At 39.7% G+C, this 22,187-nt stretch overlaps 2 protein-coding genes across 4 annotated transcripts; one reads left to right on the forward strand and one right to left on the reverse strand.

Moving 5' to 3' along the window:
• Positions 1-129: 129 nt before the first annotated feature.
• Positions 130-15,884, reverse strand: LOC136431356 (condensin complex subunit 2-like). Of its 3 annotated transcripts, none has more exons than XM_066422689.1 (18): positions 15,700-15,884; positions 14,634-14,784; positions 13,823-13,947; positions 13,308-13,398; positions 12,519-12,614; positions 12,283-12,403; positions 11,690-11,739; positions 11,137-11,208; positions 10,215-10,401; positions 9,304-9,401; positions 8,672-8,910; positions 8,400-8,536; positions 7,376-7,611; positions 6,782-6,883; positions 5,787-5,954; positions 5,160-5,273; positions 4,639-4,821; positions 130-862 (listed from the first exon to the last, which is right to left on the reverse strand). In XM_066422689.1, the coding sequence occupies exons 2-18, from the start codon at positions 14,766-14,768 to the stop codon at positions 803-805; spliced, it is 2,214 nt and encodes a 737-aa protein (XP_066278786.1). In that variant the 5' UTR covers positions 14,769-14,784; positions 15,700-15,884; the 3' UTR covers positions 130-802. The 3 variants fall into 3 exon arrangements, with proteins under 3 accessions (XP_066278786.1, XP_066278785.1, XP_066278787.1); XM_066422688.1 differs by having other exon boundaries at positions 9,304-9,404; XM_066422690.1 differs by having other exon boundaries at positions 4,639-4,806; positions 9,304-9,404; positions 15,700-15,883.
• A 27-nt stretch (positions 15,885-15,911) lies between these two features.
• LOC136431359 (swi5-dependent recombination DNA repair protein 1 homolog) lies at positions 15,912-20,105 on the forward strand. Its single transcript, XM_066422699.1, has 4 exons — positions 15,912-16,070; positions 18,279-18,398; positions 19,009-19,347; positions 19,843-20,105. The coding sequence occupies exons 1-4, from the start codon at positions 16,011-16,013 to the stop codon at positions 20,026-20,028; spliced, it is 705 nt and encodes a 234-aa protein (XP_066278796.1). The 5' UTR covers positions 15,912-16,010; the 3' UTR covers positions 20,029-20,105.
• Positions 20,106-22,187: the final 2,082 nt, after the last annotated feature.

Genomic DNA, 22,187 nt, shown 5'->3' on the forward strand with positions numbered 1-22,187 from the left:
AACTGAAAACATTCTTGGCGAAGATAACAAGGAATCTAATTGGTGTAGAATGGTTTTTCTGTTTATATTGGAAACTCCCAAAAGCCAGGGAGTGCTAAAATTAAAAAGAAAACACTTTCAAGTTGCAAATGCAGTGATACTACCTTTTGTTTATTTCTCAAACCTATGTTTTTTTTACAAACATAGTGGTAGACAACGTAAAACAAATTGTAATATGTTATTACAGTACAAGCCAACACAGCACAGATTCTTTGTACACGATGAGTGACAGATGTAAGAACTAAAGTCATAAATGTAGGCACATGTACACTGATTAAACTACACTGTACACAGTCAAGTCCACATGAGGAATTGGGAATGGGTCAGGTATGGTCACCCCATTTCGTTTGTTCTCAGACCCTTAATTGTAAACAATAATGGAGAAATATGGAGGAAAACTTGAATCTGACTACAAATGTATGTTCATTCCTTATGTCATCAATTGTATTTCCTCATGCTTTAAGTTGAATACCGGAAACATCATTTGTTCATCTCAGACAAAGCAGAGTAAAACACACTAAAATCATTCAGCAACAGGTATCTAAAATCTACATCTAGTGGGGTACAACTAATCTATACATACATGTATGTGCAGACAAAGGTTTTAGGGCAAACACTTGCTGAAATTGGCTGTGGTTATTTTGTTTCTCTTTTCACTATGTACAATCCATTTTCTCTGAGTTTTAAAAGAGAGTTTGCATGATCAGTTAAAAGTTAATTCCAGTCATCAGAACAGGCATAAACCAGGTGAGGATGGGTCGAGTCAGACTCCCTGAGCAACTGTCAGTTCTGACAAGTCTTCATTTCCATCAATCCTCAGACACTGAAAAATAAAATCAGCTGTTAGTTATTCATCCTCAAAGCCACAAAAGAACATTATGAAGGGAATGAAGAAGCCAAATCTGAGAACCAAGAAATGAATCAACTGGCCTACAACTAGTGCAAAAATATTGACAAGAAAAAAAATGTAGTTGAAACTGATTTTCGAGAGAACTTGCTTGAAAATAAAGATTGAACTACTGTACTGGTGTAAAAGCAGCATTGCTTTATACTAAACTATAGATTCCTTACCTCCGAAAATAATTTCATCAGGTTGGTAGAATATAGGAGGTTCCTCCTATATCCTATAGATTCCTTAGATATAAAATAAGATACATTATATCTCATCAATTTATATTGTAGGTTCTCAGATTTTTGCAGGAACATGCTGGTGCAGGTGGGTCTAAAAATCCAGGGCACAGTGAAAACCGCCCTAGTGGCAGCATGTTAGTGTTCAGCATCAGGGACTGATATGTTTGTGTGTGGATAGTGTTCAGGGACAGGTATGATTGTGTGTGGATAGTGTTCAGCACCAGGGACAGGTGTGTTTGTGTGTGGATAGTGTTCAGCACCAGGGACAGGTGCATTTGTGTGTGGATAGTGGTCAGTGACAGGTATGTTTGTGTGTGTGTGTGTGGATAGTACCTGTACCTGAACAATCAGAAACATTATAAAGTGTTTTCATGGACTTCGTCAATAATGACAGAAACATAAACTGTTTTAATCTTTATTCAAAGAACATAACTAGGTTTCCTACTGCCAAACTCCCTTGGCCCTGCTATCAAAACTCCTTGCCTGTCTGAATGATCTGTTGCATATTAGTTACGCTCTTCCAAGGTGTCACTTTGGTCACGTTTGGTGTTTCATGAGGCCATGAGATCAGTGACAAAATAAGCACATACTTGGTGTAAATTCATATCGGTACAATACCGGTACTTCATGATCCGGTATTTTGGACCTGTACAGTACCGGCAAACAGCACTAGTGGATAGTGTTCAATGACAGGTATGTTTATGTGTGGGTAGTGTTCAGCACCAGGGACAGGTATGATTGTGTGTGGATAGTGTTCAGGGACAGGTGTGTTTGTGTGTGGATAGTGTTCAGCACCAGGGACAGGTATGTTTGTGTGTGGATAGTGTTCAGAGACAGGTATGTTTGTGTGTGTGTGTGGATAGTGTTCAGCACCAGGGACAGATATGATTGTGTGTGGATGGTGTTCAGCACCAGGGACAGGTATGATTGTGTGTGGATAGTGTTCAGCACCAAGGACAGGTATGATTGTGTGTGGATAGTGTTCAGCACCAGGGACGGGTATGATTGTGTGTGGATAGTGTTCAGCACCAGGGACAGGTATGTTTGTGTGTGGATAGTGTTCAGCACCAGGGACAGGTATGATTGTGTGTGGATAGTGTTCAGCACCAGGGACAGGTATGATTGTGTGTGTGTGTGTGGATAGTGTTCAGCACCAGGGACAGATATGATTGTGTGTGGATAATGTCCAGCACCAGGGACAGGTATGATTGTGTGTGGATAGCAGTGTTCTCGCCAGCCTGAAATTTTTACCCGTCATTTCAATTTTCCTGTCGGGAAGAACATATCGAGCGCCGAAGGCGCGAGGCGTCGCGCCGAAGGCGTGACCATCCTAGGGGGGTCCGGGGGTATTCTCCCCCGGAAAATTTTGGAATCTAGACCCTCTGAAACGCTATTTCCTGCATTTTGAGGGGCAAATTTCTTGATAGAATAAGCTTAGTTTAATGACATCTCTTTCGGTGAAAAATTACACAAGGGTTTCAGGCTTAATTTTGGGGGGAGGCGTGCCGTCGATCATCGCGGTAAGATCGAATGTTCACACACAAGCTACATTTCTATGTTGTATACAATCGACAAAGAAAAGAAAATCAAGCACAACAAAACTTTATTACGTACGTATCTACGTCCTACAAAAAATACACACAGAATAAGTCGGCAAAATTAAAATTTTTCAACACTTGTCCCGTATGCTCCCTGTAATTATTGAGGAATTTGACACCCTACTTTGAGAAAGAACGCCATAAAGACGTCCATTTTTTCCCCCATGTTTTCCACGGTTAATTTCTCCGGTAACTGCATTGAATGTCTTCAAAAGTTGTCGATTCAAGCCTTCCAACAGCCGCTTCGTCGTGCGATCCTTGCGATCCCCGCCATTCCTCTAACATCTCGCAAATTCACGCTTAGCTGAAATCACGCGAGTAGCGAGACTCGCATGTCATTGGTCGGTATTTCTTGACGCGAGGGAGACGACACACTGTGATTGGTGGACTAGAATATCTGACGCCTGTTTACCATTTCTTACGGGAGGAAAGCGCATTCAACTCAGCCGCCGCGGCTTGAAACTTTAATAATGTTTTACAGATTACAGAAAGCCTAGCTATATGAATATTTCTGAATTTTTAGGCTTCTTTGATGACAATAACTGACGGTGAACCGAGAGGGACAAAACAGAAACAAACGTCAGCCCGATGCGACCAGCCAAAACTGTGGGGAGGGTGGCGCATTTTCGGCGGCCACCAAATATCCACCACGGCCACGGCGCTCTTTGTCGCCGGCGGGCATTTGAAATGATCTAGATCGCCCTCGTCGCGAACTTCCGGTGATCCTCTGGAGTTTTTGCAAAATTCTAAACTCTGTCTAAATATCTTTACACACCGATATTTGTCCATTAAAAATGACGGGTTGGGCAAAAATTTTGTCCGTCATGAGCGACAAAAACCCGTCAAATGACGGGAGGACGGGCGCTGGCTAGAACACTGGTGGATAGTGTTCAGCACCAGGGACAGGTATGTTTGTGTGTGGATAGTGTTCAGCACCAGGGACAGGTATGATTGTGTGTAGATAGTGTTCAGGGACAGGTATGTTTGTGTGTGGATATATGTTGTCCATGGGTAAAAAAAAAAAAGAAAAAAAAAAAAATCAAACAATAGGAGGCTCCCTGAATGCTGCCACAGGAACTGCATATACCAGGCTGCTTACTGTTTCAAACTATGAATTTTGGACTTAAAAGTGCACTCATAAATGGAAAAGCTACAGAAGGACTTATTGGTGCCAAAGTATTTGTCAGACTTGCCTAAGGCAACCACTTAAAGGACAGAGCACATTGCACTTGTGAAAGACAAGCAGTCACAATAGACAGTTTACTACCATATCAGAGGTGAGATGGCAAGGCACTTGATTATATTGTCAGACAAAAATCACGCAAATGCTTCAAAATTAAAGGGGTGATCTTCCGAGATAAATTTTTTTAGATTATGCTTGAAACATGTTTCCTTTGCATTTTGCTTGTTTCCTGTTTTGAGGTTGAACATCAGATTTTAAGTTTTGTTCACTGTGAATTGTGTGAATTGCAGGGCTCTAATTACCACTTGAATTACCAGTTAAAACATAGAGCTCAGCAGTACCAAAGAAGAAAAAGAATTTCTGTAGAGGTATGAAATTGGTAGAGTGATGTCAATCTTCTACCTACCTGATCTATTTGGTTGGTGGGAGTTTTTGAGCTGCTAGCTCTATAAATTATCATGTCTATATAGCTCCTCTACAGACTGAGGTAGAAACTTTGTATGTGGCCACATGCATGCTGGTAATAAAAACATGTAAACCGTGTGGATGTTTTAGGCAGAAAAAAATGTTATGTGCAGTCAACAATGTGTATTCTGGGAAAGGGACGATTCTGTATTCCTTCAGAGGCCAATCTCCAAACCCCTGAATGAAATATCAGAACCCTGGTGTCAAACAAAGACTGCTTACCTTTTCATTGGCCAGGTGCAGGAGACAAACAAATGTGATCGGCACTGACAGGTTTTTGGCTGTCTGGTTTGACACCATTGTAGGGAGCTCCTGCATAAGTCCAGTGAAGGTTTGTTCTCCGGCTACAGCCTCTTCTTTCTCATTGTCTCCAGGGTCCTCAACAGGCTCCTGCAAAGATGGAAGCTGGTACATTTTTTTCAAATATTGAAGTATATTTCAAGGGGAAGTACTAGTCTTCTTGAAAATTCTGCAATTTGTAATTCCTCATTGAAGATGTTGATCATTAAAAAAGAAACACTGTACCTTGTCAAAAGAATCCTATCAGCTGAACAATAGACAATTATCATTTCCATATGGCAGCAAAGATAAAAGTACTTTTGAAAATCAAAAAAATTGAAGGAACTTCTAATCCAAGAATAAAGTATTGACATGAGTTATAATGCTTCACGACATCAACAATTTTTTTTACAATAATCAAAAAAAAATAATAACTTTTGAATATAACAAGACATAACATGTACCTGGGGTTTGTCTGGTGCATGTGGTCTAATGAGCCAGTTCCACATGGTGCCCTTTAGTTTCCTCACATCAATGCGCTTCGCCTGTCGAGCATAGTCTATGTCTATCTTAGCCACCTGGGTACAGCCAAAAGATGCATTATAATTTATAGAGACAGTTATAGCTTACTTGTATTCACACAATCATACAGGGCTGAAATAGTTCATTGCAAATTCTTTTTTTTTTGCAATATCATATCAATATGTGATTCATAATATCATATTTATTTACATGTAGCTTGCCAAAATTGTAAATAAAATTTCTACTTCATTCTCAAAACTGTTTTCTTTCTGTGTGCAAATTACAGGTAGGTATTTCGAGCCCTGACACAGAGATCTAATTTTAAGCCATGAAAAGTTTTGTAACTGGCTACCTGAGTAGCTCCCTGTAGACTAAGGTACACGTAGACACAGTTTTTGATAGACTTCTTTAAAAAGTAGGAAAATGAAGAGATGGATGGCTAGTGTAAGAAATTTCCCCTTTCCTTTATTCATATGGCTCATCTTATAAACAACTACACCTGAAAACATAACCATCTTGCCAAAAAGATTGAGCCAAAGCAATCTAAAAGATCAAGAAAAACGTCCAACCTTGCGCGGTGCCTGCACCAAGCCGTCTGCTCCCATCTGAGACTCCAACATGCTGGCATTGCAGGAGACGTTACCGTGGAGGGTGGTGTCATGGCTGAAGTTGAAGTGTGAGGACGCCTGGCTGAAGTCCTGGAACCCTGCACTCTCATTATCACTGTCATCTCCACCCTGGTCACAATAACAAGGGAAAGGGTAAGACTGGGCGCACTTCTTGCTTATGTGGAGGTCATTAGTATCATGCGGTATGGTACCAATCATCAGATACATACATGTATCCATGGAAATGCATCAAATACATGTACATGCTCGAATTGTGTTCAGAAGTCGGATCTTTCCTTCCAAGGGTTGCTGTGCCCACATATTTTTCAGGTAAGTCCCATTTGCAATTAAACAAACAATAATACGTACATGTAGGGTCATCATGTAAATTTCATAATGCAAATGCTGCTGAGATTAGCAACCAGAAACTTGTGGAAGGAGATTCGCAGTGGTGTTTGGTGGACTCTAGAAAAGCTTTGCACTGCGCAGTAGGATTTTTTGTGGAACCCATGTCCTAAGCCCAGCAGTAGGGTTTGGGTTGGCATTAGGAAGGGCATCCAGCCATAAAAACTCTTGCTACAAAAAAGACTTGCACTTGATGAGGAGTTCTGGGGCTCCCCCATCCGTGTGCAAGCACGTCCAACCCTCATATGATGGGGACTAAAAAAAAGACATAAAATTGGAGAGAGAGAGAGAGAGAACCAACTCTGCAAAAATTCCACAAAGTTTTGCGGAACGCACCTCACCTTTCTGTGGGACATATTTTTCTGCGGGTCGTACCAGATTTCTGCGGCACATCTCGCAAAACTGGATGCATATTTCGTTTGTTCTGTATTCTTGATGCATAGCTCAATAGAGAAAAATCCTAGGGACCACTAAAAAAGGGTCCCACCGGCCAGGTGGTCCTTATGCAGAAGTGGTCACTAGTACAAAAACAAGCCTACAGTATTCCCTACCTCCAACCCTGGACAATAATTGGCACAGTCATTGGCGTTATTGTAGTCATAGTTTTCTATCCCTTCATCCATCTGGCCGTCCTCTTCCATCTGCCTCTTCACCTAGTGATGGACACACGCCATAAACAGAGGAGGGATGTTAACGTGGGCTTTAGGTCATAGTAAGTACCAATCCCCGAGATATATGAACTGTCATTATCCTGGTCAAATAGGCAACTTTATTGTCATCTGTGTATAATTTATATGCATCACCTCGTCGCAACAAAACATTAATGTGTCATGTGTCATGTTTGATCACCAAAATATGTTTCACAGATTTTGACTAAATAACATTGTGAAAGAAGTACTGTACATGCTGTGAATCACATAATGGCCATCATGTGCACCAAAGGTATACGTAATGTACAGGCCTTAATACAATGTCATGTTTGTATACAATCATGTAGATGTTATCTATGATAGCCCTTCTTGTCTATGTAGTCACCATGCAAGGAAGATATAATCTATCAAAATGATGTCCAAAACCCGAGGGCCCTGGAAGGGGTTGATAGTTGTCCAGTAACATACAATGTAGAAATAGAGGAAAGCACTCACCATAACACTAGCTTTCCCAAACAGCCTGAAGAGGGCATCTGCCTTGTAGCTGAGGTCTGGTGGGAGAGTCTTGCTGTCCTTGCTGTATTTATCCAATGTCTTTTTGGTGAGGGTGGTGGCTACTTTGGTCTCAATGAACTGTTTCTCAAACTCTGCCTCCCCAGGGTCTTGGTACACCAACACGAAGGGTTCCTTCTTCTGCTTGGCTTTCTTCTCTCCACCTTCTTTACATGCATCTAAGGAAAATCAAAGGGAACTTAGTTATAGTTACTTTCATAGCTATGGCACGATATTCATTTTTGGGTTTCACATGAAAAAATTTGGGTACAGGAAAAAATTTGGGCCAAGTAGAATGTCAGCAAAACAGTATGAGTGGTTATCCCTTTGAGAGCTCTGATCACAAGGGATCTGTATCCCATGCAATCCTTGGTAGAGGCCGAGGGAAGCCCCTTTTGTGGCATGTAAGATCTAGCAGTGGTAGAAATACATTTTTCCAGTGTTCTGCAAGTTAGTGTTCTGCAAACTTGCAGAATGTAAACATTTTGGTCTGCAATTTCAAAATATTTTGTGCAATTATACAAGCCTCCATACTACAACCTTATCAACCTAATAAAGCCTACTTTATAATTTACATCATATCTAGCTTTGCAACATTGCTGTAATCATTTTTTTTATTCTCTCGAGCTCTATCTTTAATTTTACCAGCAAAGTTTGAACAGGAATAACATACGAATTTACTCTCTTGGAATTGCAACAGCAAAAGCCTATTCATTCAATATCAATCAAATCAAATCATTCTTTTCATAATTTCAGTAGGTGTAAAAAAAATAAAAAAACCTGCCTGATAAGGAGGAACAAGGACATAATCCTTGGAAGGAATAAGTGTTCTGGCAGGGATTTATAAACTGTTCCTCAATCTCTACGCTGTGTATGTGAGATGACTAGTTTCATACAAAGTAACTGAGCAAGTTTGGTGCGTGATCGTGCTGAGACAAACTGAGACAATAAAAAAACACAGTATCACCTTTGGATCTGGGTTTCAACTTCCAATGTTCTGGTCCAGCCCACATGGAGAGGAGTTTGGAGTCAAAGTAGGAGTACTCGCTGGGTTCTAATGCCAACACCAGGCTGCCGACTGTGCCGTCCAGGATAGGAGGCTTGCTGGAAGGGAAAGATAGTTCAGCACACTCTCCAATTAATGGAAAAGTCAGTTTCTACAGCTGGCATGACAGGTTTATGAATACGACATGATGTAAGTAAGATTTTTTGTACGATAACATTGAATAATTCTATCACCTTGTGTTGGCGTCCTGTAGCATCCTTGCTGGTTGTCCATCCACAAACATGGATTGCTCCACTATGGTCCCATTTCCACCATCCATCCCTCCATCATCATCATCATCGTCAGCTGCAGCATCGTTGAACCCTCCCATGTCGTAGTGTGGTCCATCCTCTTCTATGGGCTGAGTTTCTGCATTTAAGTCAAAGGCATGTTCGCTCGCCCCTGGTTTGGACATAACCTCCCCAAAGTGGTCCTGAAACATAACCATGTAGTTATTAATAAGTGTCTATGACAGATGTCAAGGTTCTACGTAATGACAAGTTTTTCTTTATGTCATTGTTCTGTCCTAATTTGTACCGCTTCTATGACGGTGGCCCCTAAGCGAAACAACCTGTCAAAGTTAAATGGGACAGTCCAGTACATATATATAGTTAGAACATTCAGTAGATGAAATGAATCAAACTAGAATCTGTGCAGAATAGTTATGAGTTGATACATCTTTATGTGGTGAGCTCAGGTCATGACAACAAAGGTGAAATCTATGACAAAGGCTGTCCTTTGCTTTGTTGTGGTGTTCAGAAACGGACATTCAAACAGCAGTGTAAATTATCAAAGAGCAAGACTACAACAAGAGATCAAGACTTACCTGATCTTTTTCCATGAACTTGAAGTCAGCAAAAGGTGGACAGACCTGTGTTGAACTGATCCTCTCGAGGAGACCTTTGTGCTGGCCTTGGAAGAAATCTGCTGGAAAGGGTAGATAGACATGCTGGTTTGGCAAATATTACAGTATCATATCAATAGGCACTAAATAAGCTTTCAAAATCATTCAAGTGTCGTAGGCTGTCATTAAAGGTTATTGCCCAGGAAAATGAAAACAAACAGGAACACAGGCACGTAGAGCTTTGCGCCAAAAGATCCATGGGATAAATGTTTAAGCAAGATAACGTTGTCCTTACAAATGAAAAAATAAATAAATAAACGTGCTTCATTTGAGTTGCATTTTGCCCAATCCACGCTGATAACAACAGCTTCAGTTGAATAAAGGCATCAAACTTGACCTTGAGCTATTTGTGTTTCTTTTTCAACCAAACTTTTCCCTTGCTACTAGTAAAATATCTCAAGCTGCATCTTGTAAACAAGCCACTAGTCCTATGAAATAGAGCAAGGTGGTGCCACAGTTCTGGGAAGGATGCAAATCTACACGTGTTTCCAGTTAAACATTTCTTTTATTAGGTTCTTCCGCCATGATGCCAAATTTGAAAATTTTTTTTTGCTAAGGTCCGCTGACGTACCAGCTGTTGAAATGGGCTTCTGATCATCTAGGTTTGATTCACGATGTAGGAAGGGAGAACCAAACTTGTTAACATGAAAGAGGAATTTTTAAAAACAAGGGTGGGACGTTGAATATTCAGTGATTCCCTTTCAGTTACACCAGCAACTTATGTCAACTGATATTTCTTCACACCAATAATTACGGACACCACACACCACCAACAGACACTACCGGTATGGTACCATTTCGATGCTATCCAGCTACTGGAAGCTGGGACCCACCAGAAAAATCAACCTGTTCCCTGCTCCCGGTGTCATCAACCTTGTCCCCGAATGTTGCCATGGCAACAGCATTGGAGTCAAACAGTAGCTCCATGCTGTCGTCACGGCAACTGAGGTGGTTGAGAAGCAGGCCCCTGGTCCCTCCTTCATCAAAGGTAGCAGACATCTTCTTGAATAAAGGATCAACCTAGAAGGGTGGATGTACACGTTTGTCATCATGTCTCAACTAAAATTAGACAATGCCCAATTAATTTCTTTGCTCTCTGCTTCATTTTTTTTCTGATTTGAACAAAAATCACACACGCCAAGTACTATTCAAGACATGAGACAATCCCCATAGTCAAACTGATGTGTATTCTTTTATCAATGCATTGACAAGTTCAAAATTGTTTGAAATATTTGGGCATAGAATGCTTGTTTTATTCTTATTCTCATTTTTATTTCATCAGCCCTCCATTGATTTCTGACAAAAGTTTAAGAATCAAGAAATCAAATTGGAACTTGGAAGAATGATGCTTACTGTAAGAACAGCTCTAGAAGATGAAAAAAACAGGACAAGCATACGAAATCATATCATAATGTCATAAGTTAAGTACCTACATGTGTAAAATAATGTAAAAGTTAAATTTCCGTCACTGACAAGCAAGTTTGAAAAACTACTTGCCTACTTTTTCATCTCTCAAACTGCAAGCAAAGCTAGTTCACTTGAGATGTAGATATCATTAAGATATGTGTATCAAGTCTGCATTTTGTCCATAAATTTGTAAATTAGTGGGCAATGTAGGTCATAATTTATGAAATAATACAGTCGTTACAAAATACCCATCTGATAGAAAGAAAATAGACTGTTGCCTGGTACATGTACACCATACATTCCTCTGCCATCACATTGTACATTGTACATCATCCGGACCAAACTTACCTCAAATTCCAGGTCAAAATTGTTGACATTGATATTCTTCAAGTTGTTCTCCACTGTTGAGGACATTCCTGACTAGGAACAATAAGGTAAACATCTTTAAGTCAACTCTTTGATACCAACATCTTTTACAAAATGTTTGCTGCATTCACTATATTCCTCAAATGACCCACAAAATTTACTGTTTAATTATGTACACATTATATTCATAATTATATATATGATATGTACTGTATTATTATCAGGCCAAAGCACCAGACAAAATTATAAGTTGATTATTAGTTTTTAAGGTCTTTATGAATAATCAAGTCATAACAGTTCTAAATTTTTCTAAAAATGAAAGTTTGAACATGTTTGAATTTATTTTGTATCTATATACAAATGTACATGTATGTTAGAAACATTTGAAAGTAACTGCACAAAGATCTAAAGCCAAACAAAGGCAAGAAATTGTTCAAAATATTTACTTATCTCAGATTATCACAAAAGTTACTGTGATATAGAATTGACTCTACACAAGGACTACTTTATCACAATTCAATTTCTAAAAAAATACCTTCTTAGGTCTCTTCCCTTTCATCTCTCCATCTTCTTCAGGTAGGTCTCCTTCAAAAGGTAAGATTATAAGAAGTTCACGAACTGTTGATGGACCACTGACATACATACTTAATCTAAATGCACCTGTAAGTTACTCATTAGTTAAATAGTCTAACTGCATCATTCAACAAACAGTACAGTATACAGTTGGGGGAAACCAAACTTAATTAAAGATTTAGGGCTCGGAGTCCTTCTTTTTCTGCAACCTGCAACATTACAAGACAGTCAGAAAATTTGCCTGCCATTTAGGAAAACTATCAGCAAATATCAGAAATCACAAAGCTACTGCCCCTATCAACTACAATTTTCTTCAACAAATGAAGCCTATATCATTCTCTTGCAAAGGTTTGTAATAGCTACTGGCAGTCCAGACTTTTGTGGGTCACGGTGCATGTTGCAACAATCATTGTTCATACTTCTTGGTGTGCCGGGCCAAAGGACAGTTATACAAGACAGATATTAAGTATCAATCTGCATATCTTTTCTGCAAAATAAAAGCTCTTGCTTTTCCCCAACAACTATCCATACAGATACCAAAGCAAAACACTTTACCTGTTTGTTTGGCACTTTCAGTGTGTCCCAGACCACCCAGCATTTTGAAGGCATCTGCATGGACGGCATCCACACGGTAGGCATAGATTTTGGCACTGGCATCCAGGGTACAACTTGCCACCTATGGATGGTAAGGCAAAAAAGCAAATTGCAAATGGGACAAAGAACATTACAAGCTTAACAATGAGAAATATAGCTCAGAGAAGTATACTGATTAAACAATGCCAACAACTTACCTGGAAATTTGTGACCTCATTCCGGTTCTTGGTCTTCAGAAGCTGAGACATGTAGTCAATCAGGTGCAGTCCAAACGCATTCTTCACATTGATTTTCTACAGGCAAAAAAATGAAAACACCTGGTTGTACCTTCCAGATACATGTAGACCATCTCCAAGTCAGATTTAGCAATTTAGTTATACAATGTATGTTAATTACAAATTACAATATACTCTCAGCAGAAAAAGTTCGGAAACTTAAATTTGATCAATCATATTCCCATTATGATTTTTATATGTAAAGCTTATTCATTACCCTTTACAATGATACCGAATTTATTGATGAATGATCTTACATTACTTTATTCATAATACATATGTAGATGTAATGAAAATGCCCAAATTTCCCAAGTTATACAGAAAATTTCCTTGCTGACACAGAAAATTTCCCTATAAACATACTAGTGTCCGATGTCGGCAGGGGAATTTCGGCACTTATTGGTAGTACAAGTTTCCGAACTGTTTGCGTTAACTCTAGATAGACATATCGACACACAATAAGAAAATGATCATGATAGTTATAAAATTCTACAAAATCATGGAGCTTGTTTCAGTCTAACTTGGATACACAGTAGTGAGAGTGGGTACCGGCACAAAACTGGTATTTCTTGCTGGACTGGTCTGAAAATTTTGGACTGGAAAAAATCAGTAGACAGTGTGGTTTTTGGATCCTCTGGACCTGAACTGGACCTGATGTTTCTGTACAAGCACCCATTCCCACTCAGTAGAGATAAAAACAGGGATACCCACATTTTCTGCAGACAACTTGATACAAGATGTGTAGTGATCTGCAAGCTGTGCATTTGTCAGCCCACCCTGTGTTGTTCCAAGGGAATTTCTCCTGCAAAACAAAGAGGAGTATCATCAGTAATAATATCGTGATTGTACCGGTAGTAAAAATTATGGGTAGAGTCATCAGTAAACTGTAGAGTATATCACACAGTGGTATATCACACATGTCATAGCAGCACAATTGCAAATTTCAGTGTAAAATTCCCGAGAAGATTATGGTGTCTGAAAGTCATCGAAACAGAAATGTGTGTGATCTGACTGAGATTCACATGACACATGCATGAATAATTACGAAGGATTTTCTTGATCGAATTCTGCTTGTATCAAAAGATGAATATTTTGGGATTGAGTACTGTGCCAAGAATAGAACTAATTTAAGCTGAATAATTAGAAAACCAAAAAATTATATTGGTGTGGCCCAACCTTCTACTTTTGGGCCAAGCCAACATGTACAGTTTCACCCCTAGACGCACCTGTCCATGGGAGAGATGGGACTCCCAATCCCCCCTCGGGTGAGCTCGACGACACGGGAACGTCTCCTCTCCCTCTTCTCTGCAGCGTCATCATTCTCAACCACATGTGTCATCACTCTGGGCGACTGAGGCGTGAGACAAGAGAGATCAGAATCAGTAATGCTGAAGAACCCTGAGCTATATTACTTCCTACCAGACAGCCTAATTATGCAATTAAAGACCAGATCTTCTCTCAACCAAAACAACTATAGTTACAATAGTATATGAATTGTGAGGTTAGTGCTTGGCTAAGTGTAAAGAATTAGCCACGGATCTGTGGTTAGCAAGCAACAAGAATTGAGCCAGCAGTCACCACAGAGGCTGGTACTCAGGCTACGCTTCTGAGTCAGGACGATGTGTACGTACTAGTAACGCTGGTAATCAGAATGTGACATCTTTCAGTAAAAAGTGGTGTGTTTTAACATGTTTTTATTCCTCGAACTTGAGGTTTATGTCGATGAAATTAATGATTCTAGTCAGGGGAGAAGAGTGGCATCTACTAGAGGTATACTAGTACTGGTGACACATTCTGTCCTCAGAAGAGGGCAGTGAGTGTATGTGTAATTAAGTGTATATGAGGGTGAAGGTACCAACTTCAATTCTCCTGGAAAAAAAGTAAGTTCATCAATGTGTTTCACAAATCACTTAATGGAGCTGAATGAAAGTGGTTAATCTATGGTAGTGTGCAAGTTGCTTAAAAGTCTGTTATGGTAAAGCTGCAAATCGGTGTGTGACAAGAGCAAGGACATTTTGGAGTGTCGGAGACTGATACCTGGCTGTTAATCACCACCCGCTGGCGTCTGGTACTCGGAGAGATGAAGTCAGGAGTGGAGAGGTTGGAGGTACTGCGGGAGGTTAGCCCGGGAGTAGAGTTGGGAGTTGGGGTGTGAAGTCCCCGATTGGCCATCCTCCTGTGTTAGCAACTGTTCACCATGAGATAGAAAAGGTCAGATATGGAAAAACCTTCAATATTTAGGGTATTTTGATTTTCAAAGTTCGTGGCATTCGCAGTCAACATATCAAACCCATGAACAGGTGCCAGCATTCTCCCAAGCTGCCGCTAGTGTGGGACAGAACAAGGTTTAATTCATACTCTATAATCTATCATAGAATGCAACAGTACCATACTTATTGCTGTCTCATCTATTTCAAACTTTAGGTTTAAAGCAGCAAAAGAGATTCAGAATCCCTTACTAAAGTCTATTAACTTGAGATTCACCTACTCTTTACTCTTTACTCACAGATTTTCATACGCAGATTTGTCATCACATGCACAAAACCCCAACCAATATGATGTGCTGACATCAAACTTTAATTCAAAGTAGGTGACAGTACTGAACCTTAATCTGACACTTTTGAGCAAATTCAGGAAGGAATCATAAATCTACATGTACAAGCGGCCTTGTGAGTACTTTGAATGTAGCCCGTACAAGACAGCAAGTAAAAGTAAGCCCTGCAACAGTCGCCACGGCTAAGTTTACCTGTCAAGTTGGTAATTTTGTCGGGGGAAATGTTTATTCCGGGGGGTATGTTTACTGGATTTTGATGCTGTTGTCCTATCGCTAGACGTGGTCTCTTGGTGCTGGGTTTCGCTTGCTTCATTTTGAAGATTTGTTTGGGGAGTATTGGATATGAATATTGGCGTACAGAGAGACGTGACTAGATAAACAAAGACGGTATCAAGGTATAACCTTCTAATTCTACTCCTACTAAGGATTTAGATCAATATAATCTGACCAGATTATGATAAACTGTAGCGTTATGAAAGAGCAGCGAGAAACATGTCCACAACAAACCACCCCGACAGTCAAGAAGAAATAAACAATTCAAACATTTACCTTGGACTATCGAAAAAAATACAACCTCCTTCGTGACCCCTTGCGCCTAAAGCTCAAATATAGATGTACAGATATAAGAAATTTCTATCGCAAACCTGAGAAAACCTGAAATATTACAAGAAATCCGCCGCGGAGAAAATTGAATTTTGCGGCCGTTGCGCGCGCACATCAGTACGCATGCGCAGGTTAGAAGGCATGCGCAGTCGGTCTAACAATGCATTGCGCTATGACCCGGAAGTAGAAAAAAGTGAAAACTGCGGGAAGTTTAATTTGGAAACTCTTCTGGAAACTGTTGTAAACGTGGTAAAAACATGACTGACAATGATTCAAAAAGACCTTCATGTGCTACCCCAACATGCTATAAGGGGACGGTAAGGATCATTCATTTTTTTGTATGATGCTGTTGTGAACAATCTTCACAGTTCGTAGAACACGAACCTCCGTAAATTTACCAACGGGCGGGGTCCAATGTCCGACAAGGATCGAATGTCCGACATGGTTTTAATACAAAAAGTATTATTATGATGTTATGCATGGGTGTATGCACATTAAAAGGAGAATTATTTTTTACTATATAGTTGAGAATGTCCATTAACGAGAACGGTCCTAATCCTGACACATCCCCAATCCCGACATATATAGTTTGGAAAACATATGTTACGACGCTATGCATAAGTGCCGGTATATGATTAGGACCAATAACAATGAACCAAGTTCGTATCATAAAGACAGCAAGCTAGGTCACAACATATCTCTAAGACTGAAAAAACGGTTTGAATTTCACACTTTTTGAGGTGTTGACGAGTGAATTGCCTGCCAACATGGCCTTCAACTGGGCTGAATTTCTCAGTGTAGAACATTGAAAATACTCCAGAATGACACCGCACATACAAGAAATGTTTCTTGAAATTTACAAAAGCCCACACCTGTGTCTTGGTAGTGTATTTATTCTTAGATAATTCAAGCTAATGCGGCGTGCGTTGTTTACGTCTCCGCGTTCCGCCATATTTTTCGATTTCAATGTGACCACGAACGTGAAAGGAAAGAAGGTGTCGACTGTACTTACAATTAAGCACTGTGAGCACCAATCGGCAGAATGAAAAAAATGAGTTTGTATAGGGCGTATTCACGTGACGTCATCACCCCTGCCCTCCGTGGGCGGCCATGTTGGTGCTCACCCTGCAGCGAAGTTTCTCGGTGTCCGACGGTCTCTAAATTTCCAAGGAATGCGAAGTCGTCTGATCGCTGTTTTATTATATGCAAAGAGTCTCCAGCCTCACATCCTTTTCGCTACAAAAATCCAATTTCACCTACTGGAAATGACCCATTATCGACGAGCAAGGAAATGTTTTCCCCAGCAGCCTACAAACATGGCCGCTAAACTGTTTACAGAGTACGCATAAAATCAGTTCACAGCATACAAGTGTTCCAAGGCCTGCAACCACGTAGTACAACTTGTCTTGAGTGTTGTGAAAAATTTTGTTGACAGGGAGTACGTTATGATCGGGAAAGTTCGACGTTGAAAAAAAACCCAGTTTACGAACGTATCTCAAGCAACGACTACACGGTGCCGCGACTGTGTTACACAACGGGCCTGTAATTTGCTTTTCGACCAGATACAAAGTTTAAACAAAGGTTTCCATACACTCACGTTGATTCTCAAACTTCAACTATTTAGATCCTCTGTTCATATGTCAGAAATCCACTTCAAGTGTTTCAGTCGTTAGTCCCTTCGTATGTTCCCTCACCTTCACGAGAAACGCCAAACCAATCTTACTGTTACCCGATCAGTGTACATGCTTTATCAGTCCCAATCCAATATCTGACCACGAGGCAAAACACTATGATTGTGAGACAAAACGTTTCGAAGGGAAATTGTGAATGGCGTAGAAAACATCTGCCATTTATACGGAGAGTTCCATAGGGCTCCACTATCAAGTGAGCACCAACATGGCCGCCAGTGCTCGTTGCTAGGGGGAGGGTCACGTGACTGAATACGCCCTATATATGTGGCAGTAAAACAGTTGTAGAGTATGTTAATGTTATTTTTCATGCTTTAAATGCTACGCTTTATCCACCAATCATATCGTATGTTCATAGTTCGGTATTACTAGGGCATACCTTTTGTGATGGAACATTCCTTTCGCACAAGTACGAAAAACCAAGGAGGTTATTCATCTGTCCACTACTGCCCTCCCATGTATTGAGTAGCAGTTTGAAAACAAGCTGGAAGATTGATTAACTTGTCTTTATTATGGTTAGCTTCTTCTTCTTCTTTCGTGTATTTGTAGTGTATTGCTGTAGTGTAATTGAAAATGTTTGGCTCCACCTTGAAAAATTACATTGATTCGATATTGCTTTGGAAAAATCAGGTTCCATTAAACATTCACTCACCACTATTACTGTAGTATTAGTACGTATACTGTACTCTTAGTCATTTTTCTAATTGGTCCAAAAATCAGTCCACTGATTTTTTCTCAACCTGTCAAGCGAGAAATACCGGTTTTCACTTGGTATATATACAACTTGCCTCAAGCTTTTTGAACGAAGTTGAAGTTTATTTTTCTGAACATTTTCAGGAACAGATGAGTTCTGCTCTACGTCGGAGACTAAAGCGAAGTCGCCGCTCCTTCAGTTCACCCTGTAGATCTCACACCAACCAGAACAACTGTGGCCAGTCGACTGAGGCCCAGGAACAGGTATTTCAAGCCCTCCATATATACAAATATAACTTACTATAAGTCAGAAAGAGAGAAACATCAATAGACATGAATCATGCAAATAAAAATGTAATTTGCATAATCAAGGAGTATTTTAATTCCAGAGTGGAAATTTCATACTCGCAGCATTTGAAAGCTAAGTAAAGGTGAACATCATTAGACATTAGACAAAAATCATGGAAATCAGGGCCTTATTTGCATAATTGATGCAAACATGCTACAATATAGCATTCTTAGCTCAGATGAGACTTTCATAGTCAGACTTTGGACAATTTGTGTCATTTGACCATCAACTGATAGGACCTTATTTTGAATGAAGACCCTTTTATTATATTTTATAGTTTTAATACACCTACATACGTACATGTCAACATCATTGCAAAGTGGAGTGAAGTCTGTCAACTCTGATTGCCTTTTATTACCTGCCTCCCTTCTTTTCTTGTATTTTCTTTCAATCTTCAGTGTTTCATAACATCTTCCTGGAAGTGCCTGTTTTGAACCAAAAGCAATAATGTTCTATCCTGTGTTAGCCCCCACACAGGTATTGTTATTTTCAATTCACAAGACAATAAAACATGATCTATTTCAGGATGTACAGAAAGATGATGCTAAGAGGCTGGGGCTAAGTGCAGAATACACAGACAAAGAATCACAAGCAGAGTCAAGTCCCAGCAACAACCATGCAACAGATGCAACCACAAACTGCACCACAGGAACAGTCGGAGGCTATCCCATCAAGAATGCTCGAGCTACAATTGATCCTTCTGCACATCACAGATCTGTGAACGAAGCAGTAACACCAGACACGGGCACTTGTATGAAGAAACAAGACATTGGTGATCCGTTAGCGGAGAAGCAGAGGTTACAAGATGTGATTGCCCAATTAGACGAAAACTTACGACGGCTAAACCTGGTAAAAAGTCACAAGGTACTATGACATCAGTTTGATATTAGTCTTTATCTATCATGAAACACCTTTCAAAAATGAAATATGTGCATGTGTAGTGAAAAAAGAGTATTTTGGGCTGCAGAGACCTTTTCTTGCAGCTTGTCTTTTTTCTTCAATCAAAAAAAGAAAGAAAATGTTCCTTTTAGTGCTGGGACAGTGCATGAACCGCTCATTCTGCCAAACATGTCTGTAACTTTATATATATGCATCAATCAAATCTTAAACACAGTTGTTAATTCCCCTTTTTCTTAACAGCATCCCTATAAGCAAGCAAACAAACAAATATATTTTTTCATGCTGGTTACTTATCTATTATGTAAATTATTATTTTTTGTCTGCCCTACATCCTCAGTGCTGCTGCTATTATTTCTTGAATGGGCCACAATGCAGCATGAGGGGTGAAGTCTGCCATCTCAGGTTACTTTGTTTCCTTGTTACATGTCATCACTTCAACAATTCTGTATCTCTCCTCAGAAGGACTTGTTCAAACTGCAACAGCTGACAGCCAGGTGGCAACAGGTGAGCCAACAGGTGCTGCTACAGCTGCAGGAGAGAGCGTATGCAGACCAAAGGCTCACCCTTGGCCAACTGATGGACCACATGGGGATAGATGAGAACATGTTAGAACTGGACCGGGAACAGGACTGCTTCAACTGCTGAGGAATGGGACATTTTATCATCAGTTCTTTGAAGAATGTTTTTTTATCAGATTTTTGCAGGAATTTGACAACCCCATACCTTTAGGCCACAGCAAGTAAATTTTATGGATGACATCCTCCGCAGACTCCAAAATTAAAGAGATAGGGCGAAAAAAAAACAAGGCGGGCCAAAAAAAACAAGATTCCTATATTTGAGATCATAAGTCTTGTTAAACAAGAATTGAGGCGACAAAATATGATATCATGACCAACAGGTCTTTTATTCCTGTATTCAACCAATGAGGTTTCATATATAATATAAAACGTCATTGATTCAATGTAAACATGTCCTTGTAGATGTGTATACATCTCAATAGACTAACTACAACACATGCATAAAAGAGCTTGTTGTACCATCATCTGAAGCAACTACACTGGGAATTCAACAAGACCCCCCCCCATTATTTATATAATGTTCTTGCTAGAACAAATGCAGAAAACAGCTTGTTATTATACCATCATGGGCAGGAACTACAGTGGGTATTCATATGCAATGAAACACCTTAGACTGTCAACGTTTACGACATATTTGCCAATTTTTTGTATGTTGACCACCGTCGGAGGGCAATAAAATTTCTTGTTTTTTATTTCGAAATCAGGCGAAAATTAATGAGCGCGCTGATGTCATCCATAGAAATTACTTGCTGTGGCCTTACGGAGAAATATCATGACCTATGGAAATCACCTGACTTGCATGATGTATGTGATAAAAGCTCACTTCTGCATATGTCAAAAATATGACCGATGACTTAGCGCATTCTTTGCTCAGGACGCGTGCAAAGAATTTTCCTATTAGTGTGATATATATGAATTCATCAACTCAACTTTCAACTACATCTACTGTACATAGCAAATATCAAAGTTGTATTCTTCTACAGGGAACTCATGTAGCATTTAGTCATTGATTATGCAAATGATACCCAATTTACATAATTCATGTCTGATGTGCACCTTTATCTAACCTACATCGTGTCACTAGCTTTCATGATGAATGGTTTATTTCGTCAATGCTTCACAGCCACAGCCAGGCTGAATTACATATCACTTGCAGGCTTATTAAGGGGAAATGTCACAAAAGATATACATTAACAAAAGTCTTGGTACGCATTAAAATCTGATACACATTAAAGTCTAATATGTGCGTACATTAATTGACCAATGAGGCAAAGTGCTAACTATTTTGGGACGAAGAGGCAAGAGGGATTGTTCGAAGACAGTGCCCTCTTCTGAACCCTCTCCAGCCTTACTGTCTGAGTAGTGAGTGGTCAGTCCTGGTTACCATATAATGGAACACAATACTTCAACACTGGTCTCCCATAGGCTATGTAGATCTGTAGCAGGTCGTGGACTGGTTGCTGGAAACGCTTGAGTTTGCGCAGCATGGCAAGACACCCACCTGCTTTGCCGATTATCATGTTTATTTGTTTGTCACATTTCAAGTTGTTTTGGATCCAAACCCCCAACACGCATGTGACATATATCACCTCCAGTTCCATTTGGTTGAGCAGAAGGACCGGTGGTGGGGGTGGGCACTTCATAAAACATTTTCGAATTGTTTCCATTTATTATACAAATAAGTACTTTCTTTGCATGAATTATGTCAGCTGACCGTATTCTTTACCCATAACACAAGTTGTTCCAAGTATGAGAGTCTTATCGTAGCACAGAAGGCTATGGTAGCATTTCTTCATAAATTATGTTACCATATATATTTGCCATTATTTATGTCTGATAATGTCCACATTTACTTACCTTCCAAATGCTTGAAGAATGAAATCCCCATTATTTACCACTATGTAATTATAGTATTTTGTAATTTGTATGAGTCTTATAAATAAATAAAAATAAATTATGCAAATTACTAGTAGGTCTTCATGTGCATAATCGATATCTATTGATATTCCCAGTTACACATGTGACGTGTTTGAGAGTCCAATAATGGCATGCAGTGGATTTATAAACTTTCCTGATAAAATAAAATAAATCAATTATCCAAATTAGCTCCTGATTTGCATAATAAGCACATGGTTTTGGCAATCATCACTTAACCTATATGCATACCAAAAGTCATGAAAATCCGTCAACCCCTTCTTAAGTTATTCTTTTTCAAAGTTTGAAACG

The sequence above is a fragment of the Branchiostoma lanceolatum genome, chromosome 3 (assembly GCF_035083965.1).
Source record: "Branchiostoma lanceolatum isolate klBraLanc5 chromosome 3, klBraLanc5.hap2, whole genome shotgun sequence".
In the NCBI taxonomy this organism is placed as follows: domain Eukaryota; kingdom Metazoa; phylum Chordata; class Leptocardii; order Amphioxiformes; family Branchiostomatidae; genus Branchiostoma; species Branchiostoma lanceolatum.

What these genes read in the sequence shown, in the direction of transcription:
- LOC136431356 (XM_066422688.1), bottom strand. Translation starts at nt 14,768, where the DNA reads ATGGCCAATCGGGGACTTCACACCCCAACTCCCAACTCTACTCCCGGG. An exon ending in GTTGAAACCCAGATCCAAAG is followed by an intron (nt 7,612 to 8,399) that starts GTGATACTGTGT and finishes GATTTTCCTTAG; the next exon opens with ATGCATGTAAAGAAGGTGGA. An exon ending in ATGCACCAGACAAACCCCAG is followed by an intron (nt 4,822 to 5,159) that starts GTACATGTTATG and finishes AAAATGTACCAG; the next exon opens with CTTCCATCTTTGCAGGAGCC.
- LOC136431359 (XM_066422699.1), top strand. Translation starts at nt 16,011, where the DNA reads ATGACTGACAATGATTCAAAAAGACCTTCATGTGCTACCCCAACATGC. An exon ending in CGACTGAGGCCCAGGAACAG is followed by an intron (nt 18,399 to 19,008) that starts GTATTTCAAGCC and finishes GATCTATTTCAG; the next exon opens with GATGTACAGAAAGATGATGC. An exon ending in ACCTGGTAAAAAGTCACAAG is followed by an intron (nt 19,348 to 19,842) that starts GTACTATGACAT and finishes ATCTCTCCTCAG; the next exon opens with AAGGACTTGTTCAAACTGCA.